At 39.3% G+C, this 22,774-nt stretch overlaps 1 protein-coding gene across 3 annotated transcripts; it reads left to right on the top strand.

Moving 5' to 3' along the window:
- The first annotated feature begins 1,447 nt into the window (after positions 1 to 1,447).
- Positions 1,448 to 16,862, top strand: stk33 (serine/threonine kinase 33). 3 transcript variants are annotated; one of them, XM_079867939.1, is made up of 14 exons: positions 1,448 to 1,640; positions 9,729 to 9,845; positions 10,647 to 10,760; positions 10,872 to 10,976; positions 11,143 to 11,281; positions 12,256 to 12,341; positions 13,116 to 13,203; positions 13,479 to 13,554; positions 13,658 to 13,767; positions 13,844 to 13,929; positions 14,087 to 14,150; positions 14,241 to 14,326; positions 15,112 to 15,210; positions 15,500 to 16,862. In XM_079867939.1, exons 2-14 carry the CDS (start codon positions 9,729 to 9,731, stop codon positions 15,710 to 15,712), a joined length of 1,383 nt encoding a protein of 460 aa, XP_079724065.1. In that variant the 5' UTR covers positions 1,448 to 1,640; the 3' UTR covers positions 15,713 to 16,862. The 3 variants fall into 3 exon arrangements, with proteins under 3 accessions (XP_079724065.1, XP_079724064.1, XP_079724063.1); XM_079867938.1 differs by adding an exon at positions 1,823 to 1,855 and having other exon boundaries at positions 14,087 to 14,326; XM_079867937.1 differs by having other exon boundaries at positions 14,087 to 14,326.
- The last annotated feature ends 5,912 nt before the right edge of the window (positions 16,863 to 22,774 follow it).

Raw genomic sequence — 22,774 nt, 5'->3', positions numbered from 1 at the left:
AGAATGTCCTGCAGTTCATTTCAAAGAATGGTCTAGCGAAACAGTTGGAATCGGTTCGGGATTCAGTTGGGAATCATTCTGATAGTTCACTGAAGCACTGAATAGTTCGGAGTGTTTTCTCACTATTGTAGAACCAGGGACATGAGAGTTCCTCAGGGGCAGGGGCTCAAATGTAAAAAAGGGTCATATATATATGAGAGAGAGAGAGAAAAAAGCTCTCTCTCTCTCTATGCTTTGCATCACAGAAATAAATTATATTAAAACTATATTCAAATAGAAAACCATTATTTTAAATTGTAATAATTGTTTTCTGTATTTTTGATCAAATAAATGCAGGCTTGATGCGCATAAAGGACTTCTTTTAAAAAACAAAAACAAAAAAAAACAAACTAATTTTACCAGTAGAACTGTACTATTATACTATTGCTGCAAAATTATCAAAAATGTTAAAATAATAAAGTCACCATTTCGCGTGTTGTAGTCAGCCTACACTTCCAATAATAGACCTGTAGGCCTGGGCTTCATTTAACAAACTATGAAAGTTTCATAAAATGGTATACTTACCATTAATGCTACTTTTGGTGCTGGTTTTGTGCAGTGCTTTGTAGTCAGTTAACATCCATCAGTTCAACGACGCAGATTCAGATCACTTCATAAATGTACATTTGTCTGTCCATGAAATTTTCAAACGATTTATTTATAAATAACCGGAAAATTACCGCTCCACTTCACTGTCCACTGATCTATATATAGATCAGTGTCACTGTCCAATGAAATTTGAACTTGTTGTGCCAGATGACGATTGGTCAGTGACATGACAAACAAAATTCATTGAATTATGTAATATTTAAAAAATATGTGATATGTGGATTTCTAATTGAATCGACACTTTTATTATTGAAAAAAAAAAAAGAAGTAAAAAAAAAAAGGCATTAAAAATTTTAAAACGCATAACTTTTGCTACGGCTATGCCTGCTGTCCACACACTACTCCGGAGTTTTAGACCCTCGAAAACGGAGACTCACCCCGTCAGTCAAAAAAATAAGCAAGACACACGCAACTTGACGCAAGTGACGCAACCCATAGCAACGCGTTATAGCAACGACACCAGACTGACAGATACGTAAAAATAAACGTGAATTTAGCTAGGCTACTTTAGTTTTGTACACAGTGTCGTGTTAATTATAATCAAATGCATTTTGTTTTAGTGACCACAATATTATCATTGATATTTGTTTGAGAAGGGCACTTTTGATTAATTTTGAAATAGGGCAGGGGCTCGAGCACTCTCGTGACATAGGCCGATATAAAATCAAAGTATCATACCATATATTGTGCACCAGTAGCTACTGGTGAAAAACTAGAATCAACCTGGGTCGTGACTCGTGACTGACAATAGTAACCTACTTAGGGTTCATGTTTTCAGTTTTTGAATTGGTTCTTACATACAGGAACTGCAGTGTGCAGGTGTCTCGTTCTCGTGATGTCCCTCGCACCACACCGTAGTTCTCCCTCCCTCTCGTGGGAGGAAAGTTTTGACAACCGCAAGTGTTAACTTCTCTTGCATCAAGGTTTTCGATGACCTGCAAGAGGCATAACAAATGAAAAGGCCATCGCAAACACAACAATCTATTTGAAAGGTAAGTGTGTATTTACAAAAAGCGTTTTGTGTTAATGTCTCGTAAACTTTCATTGAAAGAGGAAGCGCGAGCTGGCCAAGCGCTCTATGTTGCTATGGCAACGTGGTCCGGAGCAGCAGACAGTGTAATATTCATCTCACTAATGTGCTCTTAAATAACTCTAACTCGACCATTTCTCGCAGAAAATACAATGAAGATGTTCCTGTAGTCGTAATGTAAGTAGAACCATGATGTTAAAAGCCTTATATGTTATTAATACTATTTTGCACCTCAATACGACTAAAACAACTTTAGAATTTTGCTTGACTAACAACCGTCCATCACAGTTGAGAAAAAAGAAGATCCCATAAAACAGAAATAAGGCATTATTTTGTTCTGATAAAAAGACACAAAGAGAACTAAGCAGTTGTATTTATAAACTGAAGAACCTGATTTTCGTATGCTCAGGATATAGTCACCTATAACCACTCAATAGCCAAGCATAGTTGGTGTTTTGAAACATAAGGGAGCAATAAAACATCTATTATTATGCAGGTTCTATGCCAGATAATTAGATTTAGCTGGAACAGGTCACAGGGAGTTAATTGCTACTTGCACGAGATTTAAATAATTATTGGCTTTAAGCTACTGAATATTGGTTGCCTTGGTTGTGCCAGGTCTCGTTTTGGCCTTCAAAATAGGCTTTGTGCTATAACAAGTCTGTTTCGGAGTGGGTTATAAACCAACATGCAGTGTAGTATAATTTTATCATTCTATGAGAAATATGGTCAAATTCTTGAGACAAAGAGTGTTGTTTTTTTTGTGTGGAAAAGATTAAATTATTGTTATGACATAGGTTAATGGCTGGGGCCGAAAGCAGAAAATTGCTGCCAGTAGGCTATATGGAGACCTAGGAAGGCATAAGGCACGCTGAATCCATTGTTTGCATCACATCCTGTATACTAAGATGTAACAAATTTCCTTTCAAGCACATACACAAAATACTGTGTATCATGGCTGAGAAGCAAGGTAGCTTCCTTCGGTTTTGGACAAAACCACAATATTTCAGAACTGGTCAATCATATTTCTAGGGTTAAGGCCCCGATATAGGCTACTCACGGCTAAGTTCTTTTTCGTTCTTAGTTTTTGGATAAAACGAAGTTCGAAATACGTGAGTTACTGTTATCAAACATCTGACGCTGCCCACACTGCTGAGAGCAGCGTTTAGATGAATATGTACATATGTGCTGCATGCTTTTCTCTCTCAATATTAAAATAAACAAAATTGAGAAAACATCAAGCATTTTAATAAAGCATTAGGAAAGCATCTTATCAAAGCAATGTGAATGTTTGCATGAGCTCTACAGCACTCTAGTAAAGTCACATCATGTTTATTATAATAGCTTAAAACACAGCAGCTTTACCGTAATAAACATGAAAAACAGTGTGAGTGTCTCATTTCATCAGAAGTACAACTTAATTTTCTACTATAAAGCAGCTCTCCAGGGTGTTCATGTTTTCACTCACAGACGTCTGACTTAGACCGACTGAACAGGCCAAATTGCATGAAGTTGAACCAGAAAAGATTTTCATGTGAAAGGCAGAGCCTCCTTGCACACATACCCATTACTTAATCACCACAAACCAATGGTAGAATGAAGGGTGTTTGCTGTGTCAAGTTGTTTCGGAATCCCAAAACGAACTTTGTTTCGGCTTGATTTTATTTGAAACGACATCACATCAGTTCGTTCTTCTATTTCGAAGAAAGTATATCGGGGCCTTTACTTTGATGTATTTTTCCTCTTACTGCTCTGCCCCTTATGTAATAAAAATACATATAGAATATTGCAATTGTAAAGTACAGAAGGTTAAACAATAGCCTATTTCAAACTGAGCACTTTTGGTTTTACACTGAAGTCTCACAATGCATAAAGCATTTCCCTCAAGTCTCTCTGCTTATGTGCTTCTCTGGCTGATGTTGGTTTGACGGTGCCAGGCGTAACTTGAGTGCCCAGTGGTAGGCACTGCTTGAGTCTGCTCTGTAAGGAGACAGTCTTTCTCAGGTGGTTTTAGTTGCTGAGGCTCTCACTGATTTTCCTCCCAGTAGGCAATGACACTTGGCCTGTGAGAATGAGGTTTCTCCTGACTGTGCACTGTCACATATTGATAGTAAGATCAAGAAGGATTTTCTGTCTGAGGCAGACACTGTACTTACTGTGCCTTGGCATCAGCAATCTACATATTATACTCTGGCACCTGTCTGGTGAGGAAACTGAAACAATGAAACTGATTCCTGTTAGTTTATAAGCAAACAATGCTTAGTTTAAACTTTTTGTTTTTGTTTTTTACCTCCACCTTCCGGAAGGCATGTCCTTGTGTCAAACAATCAAGAGGGGTGGGAGGGTGGGCACCCTGGAGGCTAACTAGGAAAGGCATAGGCAGGACAGGATACAGGCAGGTGATACAGGGAGCAAGGGAGGTCCTGGTAGTTCAGGGGGCCACAGGGCGTCGCTGGTTTAGGAGTCCATGGCATCACTGGTTTAGGAGTCCAGGGTGGAACCGGTTGTTCAGGGGACCAGGACCGAACCGGTCGTTCGGGGCTGAGCATCTCAGAGACAGCATCCGTGGACAGGTACATTCGTGCGTGGCGGCGGCCCTCTTGGCTGAAGTCACTGGCTTGGGCGTGGCGGCCCCGACGGGACGAGACTCTGGAATGGCAGCCATCTCGGGATGAAGCCCTAGAATGTCGGTGGCCATGATGGTTGAGGGCTCATGGGTTGAAGCAGGAACTTGGATTGAAGCTATACATTGGCGAACGTATTCTCTCCACGAGTAGTTACCCATTTCTGGAAGGTCCAATAATAGGTCACCCTGTGTTCCAACCCAATACATGGTCTTGAAGCTGGTATCATCCAGATTTGAAAATCAGATCAGAATCTGGCAGAGTAATCCCTAAGAGGTAGACATTGGTGGTGGAGATCAATGAAGGCTGCTGCTAGATCCATATTCACTTGTGGTCTGTCGTTCTGTTAGGTTTCTGGTTGCAGCAACGAGGAAACAGGATTTCTGTGCAGCAGACAAACTTAAACTTAAACTTAAACTCTCAGCAGACTTAGAACCAGGACAGAACAACCATCTTAACATTAACAACATCAGACCCTGAACAGGACAAAACACAGGGATTAAATACACAGAGCAGATGAGGGAAACGAGACACAGCTGGGACAAATTAACTCAATGAGAGAAACCATAACAAACAGGCTTGGGATGAACTAATGAAGGAGGAGTGGCTAGAAACTGAACACAATGAACATAGAGGAAGTCTAAATACAAACAGAAATGTGACAACTTGTTGGCAGGTTGTCGGTTACAGTATCCACATATATGCTTGTAGCCCCTAATTCAGACATCGTCATCCCAGCTCCCTTCAGTCATCAGCTAAACAATAGGAGAGTGTCAGCTGTAAACAGCTCTTTGAACCATGTTATCAGCTATGATTAGTGCTGCACGATTTGGGGGAAAAATCATGTTTTGTGATGAATTTAAAATGCAATATAATAAAAGCTCCAGATTATTTTTTTTATGATATATAATCACAAAAAGTTGTGATTATATTATATATCAATGTGACTATAAAATAATAATAATAATTATTATTATTAGTATAAACATATTAAGCAGACTAAGAAATATTACTATTATCATGAGTAATCACAAGTAATATTTCACTGTAAAATAAGAAATTGTGTATTTAAAGAAAAATATTTGTACAATACAATTGTACAATTCTATTCTTATAAAATGTCTTAATGACATTTTCAAATGTTGAACCATTTAGCTTTTATTTTGCCGTAAATCGACGGGAACCATTAAAGCTTCTCTTTTGTGGACAACAGCTGGTTTATAAGTGTGCCTCATTACAAGTTTGGGAAGATGGTTGGTGCATATTGCTTTCCCGCATGTTATAAGCGATATGTCAAGAGTCCCTTTGTGACCAACCTGAGGTAGAACCTAAACAATTGTTTTTGCATACAAGACAGTTATGCATGCTAACCATTGAATGTCATGGTAAAAGCTCACAGGGGTGTGCTTGCTTACTTCCTTAAGCACTGCAACAAAGGCATTGATTGATGAGCAATATCTAATGTGGAATGTTGGTGTCTAGCTGAGCTCCTCAGATATTTGCAGTTTGAAGAATTGTTAATGATTGCAACAGGTGAGTCATTAATGCAGATTGGGCTGTGCGTTGTCCTTTTTTTCTCAAGTTCACTTTTGTTTCATTGGAATTCAAAGCTAGACTGTTGTTATAATGCAATCCTCTCCTGCAGTGGGTCCCTGTATATACTCGTCATTATCACCGATTAACCCAAAAATGGTGTTGTTGTCAGGAAATTTGATGCTGCTGCTCGAAGCGTAGAGAAGCAGTGAATGGTTGAATAACGAGTATAATTAGGACTGAGGCAAAAGCCCTGAGGAGTGCTGATCTTAATTATTTTTATGGATGAGGTTATGTTTCCCATCTTGACCACCTGGGTTCTGCCTGTTAAAAGTCCAGTGCCCTGATAGATTTACACATATCCAAGAGTTTTATCCTGAGAGAATCACTTGTGTGTATGTTGACTGTATGTTTGCCATAGTGATAATGGGAATCAGGGGACTTTTCCCTCATGGCTCCTGCTTTATCATGTTTTTTTATTTATTAAAACATAATTTATTGCAAAAATGTTTATCTTTCACAAAAGGTTAATAATCAGTAAGTATATTGTTTTTAAGTTTCATAATTGTTAAAACCATAATACGTTATTTTATTTAATGATGAAATAAATGAAAGTAACAATAACTTGATGTTCAGTAAGTGAGTCAGATATTGATTCAGTAATGGATCTGATGGATTCAGTCAGTTCATTATGTAAATGATTCATCAGAATGATTCACACTGGTAACTTGTGAGAGTCTCTCTGAATGATTCTTTAAAAGACCTGGCTCATAAGAATCATTTGTTTGTTAATCGAATTACACTGGTAGTACTGTATGCTATGTATTTGCATTCATTTCACAGAGACAACTAAATAGAAATACATGCGTTCTTGCCATTATTTGTACCGCACAGTCTTTTAACATGTAACCTCATCACATCATTCAAATCGCGAGCTCAACAACTAAATATAATTACTTTTGTTGTGAGTGGTTGGACTATATCAATTGGCAGTCCATTACAAACCTACACTTCATCTTAAACAAGAAAACATCATGTAGTATGGTGAGGTGAAGCACTCAGGTAAATTATGATTATGAGGTTAAATGACTCCAATAGTGTTATCAGTCTAGACAAGCAAGGCACTATATCACTTGGTAATGTAATTCCAAGCTTCATTAAGACTGTGACGTTTATCATTTTTCATCAAAGGCACCTGTCAATGAATAAATAAGCTGCAGATAAGAAGAGTAAAATCTTTAGTAAGAGTAGATCAGGAGACCACAGCATCATGCAATATTTGATTTCAGTTTGCTTTGTGTATCTCAGATTAATTGTAAACCAACAGTCAATGACCTTCAAATAACACAATTGCGATTGAAACTATGACATCTTTTTAGCATATCTTAAATATATCAATAATATTTCATAAATGCTTTAATAGCATACTACAAATGCTTGGCCTCTGCAAATAATCTTCTTGGTCAAGTATTCATGGCAATTTATTAAGAGATATTTAAGGTGTTTCATCTTTTGTTTATTAAAAAATTCAAAATGTTTCAAACAAAACACATACTACTGGGAATATTACTTTAATTGGTAATACTTTTTTTTTTTACTATTTGCCCTTTTTTACTATTTAAAAAAAAAAAAAAAAAAACGGAAAGAATTCAGATATTAGAAGTAAGAAGAAATGAAGTAAGAAGAGGAGAGAGAGACAGCATGAGGGGAAGGAAGTAGGAAGAAAATTCTACTGTATGTGGCAGAGAGAAAAGAGTAGGAGAGAACTCTATCCAGGCCCTGTATTATCTTTGTGTGTTCAGACATCATACTAGCGTCACATTTAATTTGGGCTCAAGCCAGAGACAGCAACTTCCATAGTCAAGAGAAACAATGCACATTTGAGTCCATAAACAATCAGTAAACAAGCACGAGGGCCTAATGGGGTTTTTACTGTTATGGCCAAGAAATGAAAAATTCAAGAGGATCAATTGTGGACATTCTATCTGCCATAATTACTTTCCTTTGAGTGCTTCCAGAAATCTGGGAGGTCTGTGGAATGGTTCTTAGCTGATGTAGGCCTATATTCTGTGAGGCATCAAAAATATGGCTCTCTTAGAATGATTCTGAATCTGTGAGGCTTATTACCCTCTTGCCTATTTTTGTTTGCTTGGGTATGTGTTTTTCGTTTTGTGCTCATTGAAAACTTGTGTTTGTGTAGATGTTTTGCTTCTGTAGCTGCAAAAACAGAATTCTGTAGAAAGATGAGAAAACTGGCCTGGCGAGAAACGCATGTACTCTGAGTCTGAAACGGTGTGTGTATGTTATCTGTTATCAGATACAAGGAAAATTCCTATAAAAAAAATCTTAAATTGCAGAAGGTGTGTTAAATTTATTCTAATTTGTTCTCAGCAAGACCTCAAACCTCAATAAGACAAATCCGTTTCGACAGACTAGAAAAACTGTAATGTTAATCAATATTCAGCGCTAAGTATAAAGAGAGTGCTTTCAATATACTGTTCAGCCTGATCTTAGCGCTTTTGAAATTGGGCTTTTATGTCATTTATGGCTCAATTTTGGCTTTGGCTTACTGTTAACCATGCTGTTGTTTTACCCGAGTGAAATGCTGATGCACCTTTTCATCAATGCCACTCAGTTTTTGAAGTTTAAGAGCTTTTTTGAAGAGGGGTTCACAATTCCTCTCTACTAACAAAGCACAGGTTCAGCAATATTTTGCCGTCCACCTCAGAAACAAGTCTTTTACACATCCTCTTGTATTTGCAGAAGCCAGCGCTGCAAGAAGTGAGTCCTCTATGTCTGGATCGTTTTTCCTCATTTCCCAGGCCTGTTCAGAGGGAACCTCATGCTATACTTTGACCTTTAGTACTCTTATCACACAACTCTAATTGAGCTGATAGGAGTGTCCAGAATGTGTCACAACCATTTTGTTTAGCAGATAGATGGTCAGTAATAGGAGAGACAGTTCTGTTATAAGAGAACCTGTCAGCGGGTCTTGATAATGCCGCTGAGAGAGGAGAGGTTAAAGACACTGTTTCCTCATTAATATTTAATCTCTTGTCTGTGTGGCGGATCCACTTCGCCGCTCCCACTCATCACACCATAATTGCTTTACATTTAATTTGGCTCTGGAGAACATTTTTAAGCTGAGTAAATTGTGCTTAATGTTAGTGTGGAGACTTTAGACACTTTCTTTTAAAGTGACAAGTGAATTGGAGAGCGACAGGTGAAGTCTAGCTAATAAGGGGTTACAGTTGAGACACTGAAACTCTGGATTGCATGTACTGTTTGTGATGACAGACACTTACTTCTGAATGAATATTTAAAGAGATACCTTATTTGAAACTTTACAATTCATTGTTTAACATACAAGCTTTTGAACTTGTCACTAATAATTACATACAAGTACATACATGCACAGAAAAGTTTCTCAGGTGTGCACACGCATGAATAACCCGTTCTAATTCTAATGTTGATGGATCTGGACTATTCTACTTGAGGAAGCTCTTGCCTTAATTAGCATAATACACAGTTGTCTCCATATAGGCTAAGGGCATTTAGTACAAGCTCTACTGTACAGACATATTCTACACACAGAGCTGTACAGACAAGCTCTACTGTACAGACACAGGCTTGACACATTCCATGTTTCTAAGGACACATGTAGTGATTTTTGTGTGTATGGTTTCGTTTTTTTCTAATGTACATTTAGAATAAATTCATTGATTAATCATGATTCCTGCGTGAAAATATTCACAAATATGGGTGCATGCATGGTTAGTGAATGAGACCCTAGTGTCTCTAATTCTGTGATCTCTTTTTGTGAGAGTTTCCATGTTTGTGATTATGTTGTTGCTCTGTATATGCAAATTATTACAAATTGATTCATCTTTTAGATGACACATACAAATGTGTCTGGAGCTGAAAAGAAAATGGCTTCTCAGTGGGCTCGTGCAAACAGTGCAGAGAAGGAGGTGCCCCACACTCGCATTGAGGATGAATCCAGCATACAGGTAGAGCCCTTTTTGATCTAGATCAGGGGTGTTAAACTCAGCTCCTGGAGGGACTCACTGTTCTTATAGCTCGCACCCCAATTAAACACACCTGAACCAACTAATCAAGGTCCAGGCAGGTGTTTTGGAGCTGGTTGGAGCTACACTCTGCAAGACAGTGGCCCTCCAGGAACGGAGTTTGACACACGTGATCTAGATGCAGTGCATGATTATTTCACACAATCCCAAACAAATTTTTGTTCTTGCTGTGCTTAAGTCTGTTTTTCAGCCATCAGAAGTCTGTGACTTTATATCAGTGGAAAAAGGCCACTTCTGTCTTACATCAGAGCCATGGCCTTGCTCGCCATGGTCTGATCGCCCTCCAATCTGGTAGCGCCCTCATCAGGCCTGGAGGGAAATTACACCTCTTTATGCTGTTGATTGCCCTCGCCCTCTCAGGAGGTTTCCGACTGCTGTCTTTGCCAAATCCACAGCAGGCAGTGCTCAGCCTTGCATGCGCAGAGATAATGATCAAGTTAATTAGACCTGAGATTGAATGAACTGCGGCAGCAACTTAATCATTTGTAACTTGATTAGAAATACTATATTCTCCCAAACTCCAGAGACTGGCAAACTTGAAAATTAAGTTCCACTTTAAGGATTCAGGTCTCAACTTAATGGAGTATAGAGAAGCTGAAAAACAAACCAACCCTCATTCTGTCCCCATTAGTCAGAGCTGGAGCGTTGTTTACTGTCACTATAGGAGAAGAAGTGTGTATGTAATACTTCACCTAATGTAGCCCTCTTTATTTGGATGCCTAGAAAATCTATTCCTTTGGGAGGAAATTAGGTCAAGGCAACTTTGGCGTTGTTTGCGAAGCCACTCATATTGAGACACAGAGGAAGTGGGCAATTAAGAGGGTGAACAAAGAGAAGGTAAGTGTTTGGTCATTATGTTTCACCTGTTGACAGAAGTAATGGATGGAGAGCTGCTTACATGGTTGTCAAGGATGGGTTAAGTGTCACAAATGCTTTTTATCCATGCAGGCAGGCACTTCTGGTGTGAAACATCTGGAAAGAGAAGTCAGCATCATGAAACAAGTGAAACATGAACATATTATACATCTGGAGGAAGTCTTTGAGACACTAAATGTAAGAGCGAAAACATGAAACATCTATTTTGTTCTCTTTCCTTTAAAGCTTCGCTCAGCTATGCTGTTGTGAACCACATCATACTACTGTGTAAGCAACTGGATTGTTTTTGACAACGCTTTCTAGTCAGAAATGTACATATGTATGTTTGTGTGCTGTTCTTCAGAGGATGTACCTTGTGACTGAACTTTGTGAAGGAGGCGATCTAAAGGATTTCCTGCAGAAAAAAAAGCACTTCACTGAGGAGGAGACCAGACACATCATCAAAAGCTTGCTTGAAGCTATTGTATATCTGCACAAAAAAGGTGACACTCACAAAACCCAGCACATTCCTCCTGACATTCGTCAGCAGATACTTCTCATGAGTTTTCTAAGGAAATTATAAAATGTATTGATGCTTCCTTACCCTGGAAATATATCATTAAAATGTTATTTATTTATTTCAGTGGCATTACCTTTAAAGAAACGCGTTTGAAACGTTTGAAAAATTGCTCACATCTGTGTTAAGTCATATGCAACGGCCTGGATTCCTTTGTTCCCCAATATTCGATAATCACTCTGAAGATTGCATCCACATTAAGTTCCTCTGTCATTACGGAGAATCAGGCTTGTTTTAATAATGAGATAATGAACAACTGTCAGACAAAATATCAGCCCATTTTAATTGAGTCTGAGGGGTTTATTAGAAGATGCTTGGTGTTTTTTCTCTTTCTCTCTCCTTCTTGTGAAATCTGCAGTTAGAGGTAATTTAGGACGTTGCTTGGCAATGAGACACCATTACATGGGGCTAATGAGTCATTAACAACGAGCAGGGGAGGAATACTGATTAATAGGTGTGTTTTTCAACAGTCCCCGAGTGCTGGTGTGTCTCACGTCTAGAGGAGCTAATGATGCCACTTGCAATGTGTATACAGGACTGGAGTGTTTTATGAGATTGCAGTATATTAGCCTCACATGCTGATTATAATTTGATTATTTTCACATTTCTATTGAAGTACGTACAGTTAACGTGTGAAGCAGTAATGAAGAATCATGATGCGGATGAAAGTGGGAAGAAGAGGTGGGCCCTATATGCTGGGTTCACATGAGAACTACATTGTGTGACAGAATGAATTGCAATTTAAAAGGGAATGGTGCAAAACATTTCATTTGAATTGGTCATTAAAGCATTTTTAAAACTGTTACTATTCCAGTGTGATGCATTTTTGCCACACTCTCATCTTTATGAATAATACAAACCCATTTCTCCCTTGCTCTGTTTCCTCTTTCTCTCTGTCAGACATTGTTCATCGTGACCTCAAACTGGAAAACATTCTTGTGAAGAGTTGTCACCAAGGCAACGATAACGATATGGTCAATATCAAGGTGAGAGAGATGGTAAAAACTTCTGTGCAGGTATGTGGTATGACATTCAAACACGGCGGGACCTCTGGACATTCTCGTCTGTTGTTTAGTTCTCCCACCGTCCTCCTTGCCCAAACCTTTTAACTGCTTTTTAAATACTGTCTCATTACACAAGACCTCCTGCCTAACTCCTTTCATATCACATTCTCAAAGAAAATGAATCACAAGTGGCTTTTCTGAGACAAATTGCCAGCCAGGGCACAGCGTGGAGCAGAATAGAGCGTTGATGGGAGCCGACTGAAGCCGCTACCTGGAGCGGAGGGTTGAATCAGGGCAGCGCTGTGTTATAAATCAGAGTAGAACAGGGGCCTAAAGACAGCGCTGTCCTGGCACTGTATTAAAAGCTTTTATCTGGCAGAAGGTGGTCATCTCTCCTGGATATTAATCCTGCCCGCCCCTGACGCACCAATGAAACGATATACACTCCTCATATATATTATTCATATGGCTCAGGTGCTCATAGTCTGTGTGAGTACTGGCTGCTCTATGGAAGTCCATTTGGGCCGTAAATATTTTAATTGAGATCTAGAAGTGAATGCGAGTGAGATACGGTGATCAGTTGCAGCATGTCTTCAGTTCATTACTTTCACTATTCCACTAGATCAGAATCTAGTGATGAAAGGTATCAAGGAAGGAAAGAAACGTTTGAGTGTGTTCGTGCTTATGTTAAATAATGTTTCATTTTTGATGGCTACGATTGTGAGTAACATAAAGTCTTGTATTCTCTGGTCTCAGGTCACAGATTTTGGTCTTTCTGTGAAGATGGGTGGTGTGGGCAGTGAAAACATGCTAGAAGCCACTTGTGGGACACCTATGTACATGGGTAATTCACACACTCAAATGCATACGTTCACATTTTATTTTTAATGATGAGGAATCAGGCTTTAACCTGTGATTTGCTAAATTACTATGGGGGTTGGGGTGGGGGGATTAATAAATTGAATGAAGGGCTGATTAAAATGAGCAGTAAAGAGAAGATGACCTAATTTAAGTGATGTGAAGCTGATAACATTCGAGAAGGAGTAGACGCATCAGATATCACACATTAATCCGGCCTCAAACATCTTTCATTATTGACACACTGACTTGCCCTTTCAGCGCCTGAGGTGGTTAATGGTCACCAATACAGCCAACAGTGTGACTTGTGGAGCATCGGCGTCATCATGTACATGCTGTAAGAAGATCTCCTCTGTTGTCTTCCTTCTCTTGCACACACACAGACTCACATGCAATCAGACGCTCTGACTTGCACTTTGTGTGTGTTTTTGTGTTCTCAGGTTGTGTGGAGAGCCTCCATTCATATACAGCCCTAAGGAAAGACTTTCTGAGATGATTATGAAAGAGCTCACTTTCTCTGGCCCTGTGTGGAACACCATAAGCGATGCCGGTTAGAACCGCCTCTGCCGTACCATTATGATTGCAGTTCAGCCAGTGTGGTAACTATTTTATATTCTATCTTACAGCCAAAAATGTAATACGGTGTTTGTTGAAAGTTGACCCAGCTCACCGCATCACAGCCAATGAGCTGCTAGATAACCCTTGGATTTCGGTAAGAGAACTCAATTACTCTTTTCTCCTGTTCAAATGAGGTCATGCATATTATAGATTCAGAAGTCAGCTAATTAGCACTCTTCAATTTGATGGATGACTAAATGTGGAACCTGTCAGAAAGAAAGACCTGAAAGAAGGAAAATCTGTATTCAAAGGGGGACACCTCAACCACGGTTACACAGACAAACGTCTTAGTGATGATGCGTCAGGAGATGATGCGTAAGTTACAGAATGCTCCAGTGGACGAAGAGAGTGTGGCAATAAATGAGGCACTGGACAACTTCTCTCTCACTTCTTCTGAGGACAAAGGGTCAGGGCCGAGAACTTCTGAAGAACATCCTGACGACATCAAAGACAGCAACAGTAGCAGCAAACCCTCCATCCCAAACAAGAAGGTAAAAAACCAGTGTAAAGATTATTTGTTAAACAGGGTATTGTACTTTATAGGTAGTGCACACATATTCTAAAGTGAAGCATTTCTGCATGTTCATGCATTCAAAAATAAAATAAAATAAAATAAAATGTAATTCTTTTGTTTTTTGTGTACCCTAATCATGAAAGACAAGTCAGGACAAATTTCCGAGAGCAATCTGGAAGAATCTCAATACCTCATCACAGCAGTCATAGGGATGCAGTTTCTAAAAATAGTAAAGGCTGTGACGCAAATAATACTGTGTGTTTTACTGCGGCCATTTGGAATATGATCTGTTATTGTTTACTTGTTAAGGACAATACAGTATCTAGTTAAAGGATGCCACTTAATGAACTTACAACATCACAGCAATTCATCACATAGTCAACTATATTCATAGTAGGCAATGTCACATTTATTATAAAGCTAGATTAGGAAAGAAGCTAGAGCAGAGGTAAAATGCAGAGAACAACTGCCTTTAGCTTTGGCAGTATTCACAAGAGAACACAGTTTCCTGTATTGCTTAAATAGATTTGAGCTAAAGAAAATTTATGGTGTCATTTTTTCATGGTTACATGTTATTTTATTGCAAACTTGGCAAACAGTTTCATAGAGTTTGGTCTATCCCAATTTAAGTACTGTAGAAGTTGCACTTGCATGATCAGAAATACTAATGTAGCTGCCATGTGGACCGACTTGCTTGAAATACTTTAAAGTTCTCTCTTCTGTCCAGTGGTTTTTCATGTGTTATATATTTCATTCCAATAGCCTCTGAAGAAAAAACTATCAGCCTCATCCTCTAATGGTGTTAAGAAGAGTGTGTCTGGTGCAAAGGCCTGCAACACTCCAAATACATCCACTGCACAGGTCAGTCATTCACTTCACTGAGCTTCGCAGTTGATTTTCTAAATATTTGTGCTTAGTCAAAGAGGGATATTTTGTCTCTTAAAAGGTATGTGACAGAAATCCTGGCTATTTCATGGCTAACCTCCATGGTTGCATTTAGAAAACAAAACAATTTGCCTGTTCTCTAAACGGACACTAGATGGTGCCAAGATAACCCTTCTCCAGCAGCTGTCAGACAGCATGCAGCACTGTCCGGTAGTGTGGTTTGTTGCGCTTTTGTGAGATGAATGAGAGTGTCTTATCTCCACAGTCCCACACAGGTAACAAACCCCCTGCTCAGCCAAGCACAAAAAGCTTCAGCAAGGCCTCCTCCATCTCGGGATCCTGTCTCAAAACATCATTGGTAGAAGCTGCAGCATCCAACTCAAGCAAGCACGAAAGCTTGTCCCCACGTCCCTCCACCTCTTCTATCCACCGTTCCACCAATCCAGCTGTTGGTTTCCGGACTAAAAAACGCAGCTAGACAACACGGTTTCATCAAGTGCCAAAAATGAGGAATTCCTGGGGGTCACTGCGGCGTGGTAGGCCCGCTGGATAAACGAATGACTCTTTAAGCCAAAACAATGAATCAAAAGTAAAACTGTACTTCCTCCAATGTGAATGTATTTTTAATCTCCTTAGTAGGATGTATGTTATTAGATATTTTGCTTGAAGATGAGCTGCTAGGTTTTTTTTGCTGCTTTATTTTTATGGACCTGGAACAGATGAAGTCATCGCTACAAGAGCCCTGCATGGCACGAGATCGATTTGCCTGTTCATGGCATCTAACATAAGGTGCATAAGTCATCTTGAAGCACATTGAAATGCTATTAGGGAATAAATTATCTATAGAGAATAAAGGAAGTTTAGGACTGTGAAGAATAAAACAGGGTTTAATAGCTTTAGCTCTGTGCTTTGCAATGGTAAATAGGCAATAACAGAGTAATTTGATGCAATATTCAAGCAGAACATAGTATTCACCACTTTTAAAGCAAATGCCACAATAGTAACAGCTATCCTGATGGACTTCAGGTTTTCTGTCGATTCATTTTACGAAGATCTGCTGTTTCCTCCGCAGTTGTGTTGATCACACTGGTCATCATTTGCCAAATCACATCAGGTAGCTGTTGTATATTGTTATCCATTAAAATGAAACCATCCAACAGTAACTATTGTTGCATTTTTATCCTAATTTTCAGTGACTCGCGCACACAATATGAATTTTTCCTACTGGTATTAGATGTGCAGAACGCTTGCATCACAAATAAATAAGTCACTTTAATGTTATAGCCATGTGCTATGACTGTGAGCGGTGGGGCGCCAAGTGGTTAGACACCATGAAGAGAGCAGGATTGGGAGTCAAAGTGCAGGGTCTCTAATCTTGTTGAGAGCAGCAGGGTATACTGTGAGTACTGCAGCACTCCAGCACTGGTCTCTCTGCCGAAGAGAGAATAATCCCCAAGATAGATGCAATATTAAAATAGTCAAGCAGAACTCACTCAGACTGTATTACAATCCTCCTATTTGCATGTGGATGTGTGCGAGTGTGTGTTTGTGTTCATGGGAATTCCAGGGACAAGATTGAAGGTTCCATTCATATAACCCTTTTAAATGCATTATTACTTTGCACTCATTTGTTATGTTTTCAATTTGTAAAAGAAGATGTGATGGACTGCATTAATCAGGGTGCAAAAAGGTATGAAAGGCTTGCCTTATTATGAATAAAGGGCCTTGTTAAGAATGAGGCCTTGACTGCATTGTTGCTTTTGTAAGGTCAGTACATAATTTATGCATCATTATGTTTATTTTCATTAAAATATTTTTATATTAAGCACATTCATGAAGTGCCATCCTTGTACTAGAAGATTTAACAGAATGTTGCTATGAAACAAAAATAATGATCTGCTATGACAGCAATGTAAATAACAACAGACGATCAGGTGTGAAATATTACCCGGATAACGAATTCAGTAGTTGATATGAAGATAATTATCTTTTAGGTCTTGAAAAATAATATTAAACAATATAACTCATTTGGACAAGCACTGGAATGTTTCAGTGTTTGTATCACTCCTCATGTTTGCATACATGGAATTGCAATTCTAATCATTTGGGACAAAATGGCCATATTGTGTTTGAAATATTAGTTATTTAATACTGTTCATAAGTTTGGAGTTGGTAAGATTTTAATGTCTTTTTTTTTTTCTTATGCTGAGGCTGCATTTTAAAAAAAAATATTATTACAATTCAATTTGAATATATTGTAATATGTAATTTATTCCTGTGATGGCAAAGCTAACTTTTCAGCATCATTACTCCAGTCGTCACATGATCCTTCAGAAATCATTCTGATATGCTGAATTGTTGCTCAAGCTCAGGTGTGCTGCTTAAAATGTTTGTGAAAAAACCTCCAACTTTTCAACAGCATTAACTTATTGTTTATAGAACTGTATTAAACCAGTATCACACTTGCAATCTAACACAACTTTGTGTACCTTTGGCTGAACTTCCTTGGTATTCAGTACATTAGAATAATTTTGTTTGTGATGTTGTTTTAAATTAATATCAAGTAACTGATATTTCAGACACAATTTTACCAGCTTTTTCTAAAAAAAAAAAAAAAAGGACAAAAAAAAAGTTCAGAAAGAAGCCAAAGCAGGATCAAATAGTAGCAATCACAAACTGCGTGATGCAAACAGTGAAACAGTCCAGTTCCAAATATCACCACTTTTGGCTCGTCCAATCGAAGTGGACCAGAGCTATCGTATAATACGGAAGACTTATATAACTCTGAATGTTGTGAGCGGAGAGATGCCGCTGGATGGAGCTGTAGAAAACACGAAGCACTGTCACGCTAGGAACAGAGACGAGTGTTGGATCACAATAGCCCCGTATTGAGTTTCCTGTGTGTCTGGCCATGGTCACTTTTGATAGATTGAGCCATTAAATAATTATAGTGTATGACAGTGTTTATTACCCGTACACAATGAATCATATCCACAACCTGATCCGAGCAAAAGTACAACAACAAGATGGACTTCGGCTAAACTGATCCATTGATGGCAAAAAGGGGGAAGATAACAATGATTTATATGTTTTAAGAAAATCTCAACCCCCTCAAGGCTGGGGAGTGAATTTGCATAAGGTCTGTTTAGAGAACCTCCTGTACGGCTAATGCCTTGTCAGTAGCAGGGATGGGATTTCAACATATGGCCCTCATTTTCTTGTGCCAGACTTTTAATTCATTATATCAGTGAGGGAGAGAGAGAGATAGAGAGAGAAATCTTCAAATTGAATTGTGCTGGTGGAATGTGACCTGCAGTAAATTACAGGAGTGCATCTGTAGGCCTCAGGGAGAAAGTGAAAGAGAGCAGAAATTTAGTAGAATAAAAAAAAACGAGAGAAAAACTTGCTTGGAGTTCAGCTGGAGAAATGGCCCTGATATCTTCACATTCCTCTTTGCCAGTACATCCACACTTCAGTTTGTTCTAAAATTGATTTTTTCTTTTTTTGGGGGGGAAATCTTTATCCCGCAAACTTTTCTTCTGAAAAGCTAGTGTGCACACAGCAGGCAGGGTAGCATGGCAGCTGAGAAAGGGGCGTTTGTTTGGGACAAGCTGTAGAGGCACAGAAAATTAGAAAGGCGGCCAGTTGGAACAAGGTGCTTGCCTTCCTCCTACTCTGCAGTAGTGTAGCCTGACAGATGGGCACCGGGGAGGAGGAGGAGGAGGAGGAGGAGGAGAGGGAGAATTAAAAATTGGTCGCCTCTTTTAGATCCTGGAGTCAGAGGCACAGAAGGATGCGGAGATGCGGCCCACTGTGTGACTCCAGGAGTTTGCAGGTGTGCAGGAGATGCTAATGTCACTTGAGGTTGAGGAATAGAGGAAGAAGGGATTGTAAGTGCCCCCCTCCAGTCTCCCACCCACACCGGACCCAGCATCTCCTCGTATAGGGAGTCGCATCTCAATAACCTTAATGGCGCTTCTCTTAATTAAGCAGCTCATCTGCAGAGACCTGATACCTGCAGTCGAGTTCCTCCTAATGCACAGCATCCGCACCATGTCGCCCATGACATTGTAGTAATGAGCTAATGCGGCTACAATGTCACACCAACGTTGTAGGGACGTTATCTGTGGGAGCTCATCTCACATGCTGATGTCCCTGATCCCCTTCAATGCAAAGCGTTAGGTGCTGACACAACCACAGACGCGTTTCTTAAGAGGAGTAAACATTCCAAACAGATGGCATTTTCAAAGCAAGCTTCATCAATCTTTGTTGACACTATCCCTCTTTTTTTTTTTTTTTTTTTAACTGCTCTTATTTAGGATATTTGCAATTATAATTCATAAGCTCATTTGAATATCAAATTAATTAGTGAACACACTAGAGTAAATGCTTTTTTTTAAGTCCTTGTTAAAAGTGAAAAGTTCTCAACTACGGTCGGATGGCGTGTTAATTTACAGTGATATCTAATCCCACGTCGCCAGACATAAAAGGCATTACTATACATATTTTAATGGGGAGGTGGTTGTTTTCCAAGCAATTTTCTGCTACAGTACATTCTTAATTTATTCATATTTAATTTATTGGTCTCTGCATACCCACTCAGCAAAACTAATCAACAGCATGTAACAGGCCTCTTAAAGATACAGCGCTCCTTGGCAGGCGGCGGAACGCGAGTGGCCCTCGGCTTCGAGAAGGAGCTCTGAACGCTGAGGACACACGCATGAACTCCCCCAAGGAGACTGTTTGATTCCCACAGACAACCTTTTGATAATTGAAAGCGAGAGAGTGAGAGCAAAAAGGAGTGAGAAATGTGGCCAGCCTTGAATCACCTGAAATATTTCAATTTTGCGGGTGCTGACCATCAGCCCCTGCTGCCAGAATGTCATCCACAGAGGACTGCTCGCCTCCCCCTCCTCTTCCTCATCCCTCGTTCCCTCTCCGCAAACTCCTCTGCCCTTGAATCTGATTCGTTTTTTTCCCCCTCTATCACTTGCTGCTTTGGCAATCATTTAACACAGTGTGACTTGAGTTCTTATCACCTGTGTGCACTGTATGCTCCAAATACCTATCGACCCATTGACACAGTGTAAGGAGGGACTTGGGCAACCTTACACATGGAAATGATTTCAATTAATTACCATTTCCCTGGAGAAGGCAGAGAAGAGGAGCGAGCGAGACAAAAGGTCCGAAGAACGGGAACATTCTTGTGCCGTGATGTGCGCCATGTGTAATGAGCGCTGTAAAGGTCATTTGACACGTTTCTGTTGCTATGAATCAATTTCTTTTCGAGTACTTAATTCTTGTTTTGCAGGCATTGTGTGGAGAGGGTGCACTGACCAGAGTTAGGGGGCACTTTGGGCATAATAGCTGAGAGCACCCGCAGGGTTACTGAAGAGGATGGAAAGGGATGCTCTAAAGAAATCAAGCATCAGATCTTCTATCAAATCACTGCTTGTCATCCTTACAGTAATTGGGGCATTTATTAGAGGCCTGTGATAAATCCAGCTCGATTACAAGAGCTACTTCAGAGAAAAGCCCAGTCGAAAAGTGTCCTGAGAGGCCATGACCAATCCTTGTGTGGGTGATCAAGTAAGTTGTATTTAAGTGTGAAACGCTGAGAAAAGACTACCATTCAAAAGTTGAGGGATGTACAATTTCTTTTATGCTTTTGAAAGTATTTTCTTATGTTCACCAAGGCTGCATTTATTTGATATTTTTATCAATTTTATTTCATTTAATATATTTTAAAATGTGCTTTATTCCTGTGATAGCAAAGCTGATTTTTCAGCATCATCACTCCAGTCTTCAGTGTTACATGATCCTTCAGAAATCATTCTAATATGTTGATTTGGTGCTCAAGAAACATTTTTGTTTAGTTTTTTTTCAGGGTTCATTCAGTGAAGAATTTTTTAGACTGATTCAAACTGGTACAGTAACTGAGTTTAAAAGAACCACCTCATTTGTTTGCGAATTGAATTATTACTTTATACATGCATCCCATGAGGAGCGCTGCCAGTGAAAAGTAGAGCAGGAAGCAGAAATATGCAAGTTATGCCCAACAACAAGCCTATTAATTGAATTTGAAAACGTATACATACACCGTGACCTGTGTTGTCCAATTTAGAGACAAATGACTCTGCTGTGCTGTGAATTGTGTGTATCAGGTTGGACAATGACAGTAGAATTCATTGTGACCACTTTGGGACTATTGTGTAAGAAGATTCACTGCCCATTACCCAGAGAGCAGATATTCAGAAAAATCCCACATCCACCTAGTCTGGCTATCACCAGACAAAGCTCAATCTTTTAAGATTGAATAAGTCTGCTCTGTATTTTCTACTGCACAAGAAGCGTGAATCAACGGGCATAGTTGAAATGACTATGTACGCAATTGGATAGTCCTTCAACCAATCAGACCAACGATCCAGGTGACGTCCTTTGCAGCGAAAACTCCAGGCAGGAAACGTGTCGGTTTGGAGCATTGATCAGCGGTTTGCAGAAGCAGCAATGGCATCAAGCGATTTTTGAAGGTTGTGCAAAAAAAAACCATGAAAGTGAGTGGTATTTACACCCACTCGAGCGATTTGTTTGCTAAACTAAAGAAGCCATTGAGCATCGTCGAGAGGTTAAAAGGAATTGGATTGGATTAAACCCGCTAATAGCGCGCCAGGTGGATAAGCCAGTTTGTGATTGGTCCCCGCAGATTTGTAACGGAAGCAGGATAGAAGAATGTACAGGTTTCCAGCCTGAGCTGCAGGGCGAAATCAAATCGCCGGCAGATCGGGCTGGGTTTACCCAGTCTAAGCCAGCAGAGTTAAGCTTAGTCTAAGCTAAGCAAGCCACCAGCACTGACTAAAAACACAGACCCACTTTTCCACATGCCAGCAGCAATACAAAGTCATTTATATCAAAGTCATGTGTGAGGAGATTTTAATGTGCAAAATACTGTTTTTGAGTGTGATATGGTTAAACTACTTCAATGCAGTGCAATAGGATTACATAAATAGGAATATTCATGCTAACAGGTCCATTTCCCATATGGGGAAAGTATTGTTTGTTTGTTTTCTCGCTGGGTTGATTATGAGAGGAAAGTGTGACATGCTGTAATTGACATACAGCAATGTGTTTTAAAATAAGAACAATAAGCTGTGTGAATATCTAGTGTAACTGTGTACCAATCATACCAACATGATGATTGTCAGCCATGTCTGTGTAGATTATCAGCATGTGTACTAGTTGCACCAGGGGGTCTTTCTGTTTTACATAGAGGTAAACAATTTCCCCAAATCAGCTGATGCTGTTTGCGTGCAGTTGCAGTGTTGTTTTAAGTTCTCTGTTGTTTTCAATTTGTCAAATACTCTAGAGCGAAATATATTATAGTACACCATAGTGAGAAAAGTAAAAACATATTTGTTGCGATCAAAGAAGAGAATATTTAATATGTTTAGGTTTGAAAGTGCAGATAATATTCGAGTTAGATCTTAGGGCTGTTTTAAAACTTTGCAGTAAAACAAAAAGGAACAAAAGGAGTTGACACTTA

This window comes from Squalius cephalus (assembly GCF_949319135.1).
Source record: "Squalius cephalus genome assembly, chromosome: 3".
In the NCBI taxonomy this organism is placed as follows: Eukaryota; Metazoa; Chordata; class Actinopteri; order Cypriniformes; family Leuciscidae; genus Squalius; species Squalius cephalus.
Note: the sequence above shows the minus strand (reverse complement) of the source record. Positions and strands in the feature narration are given on the sequence as shown.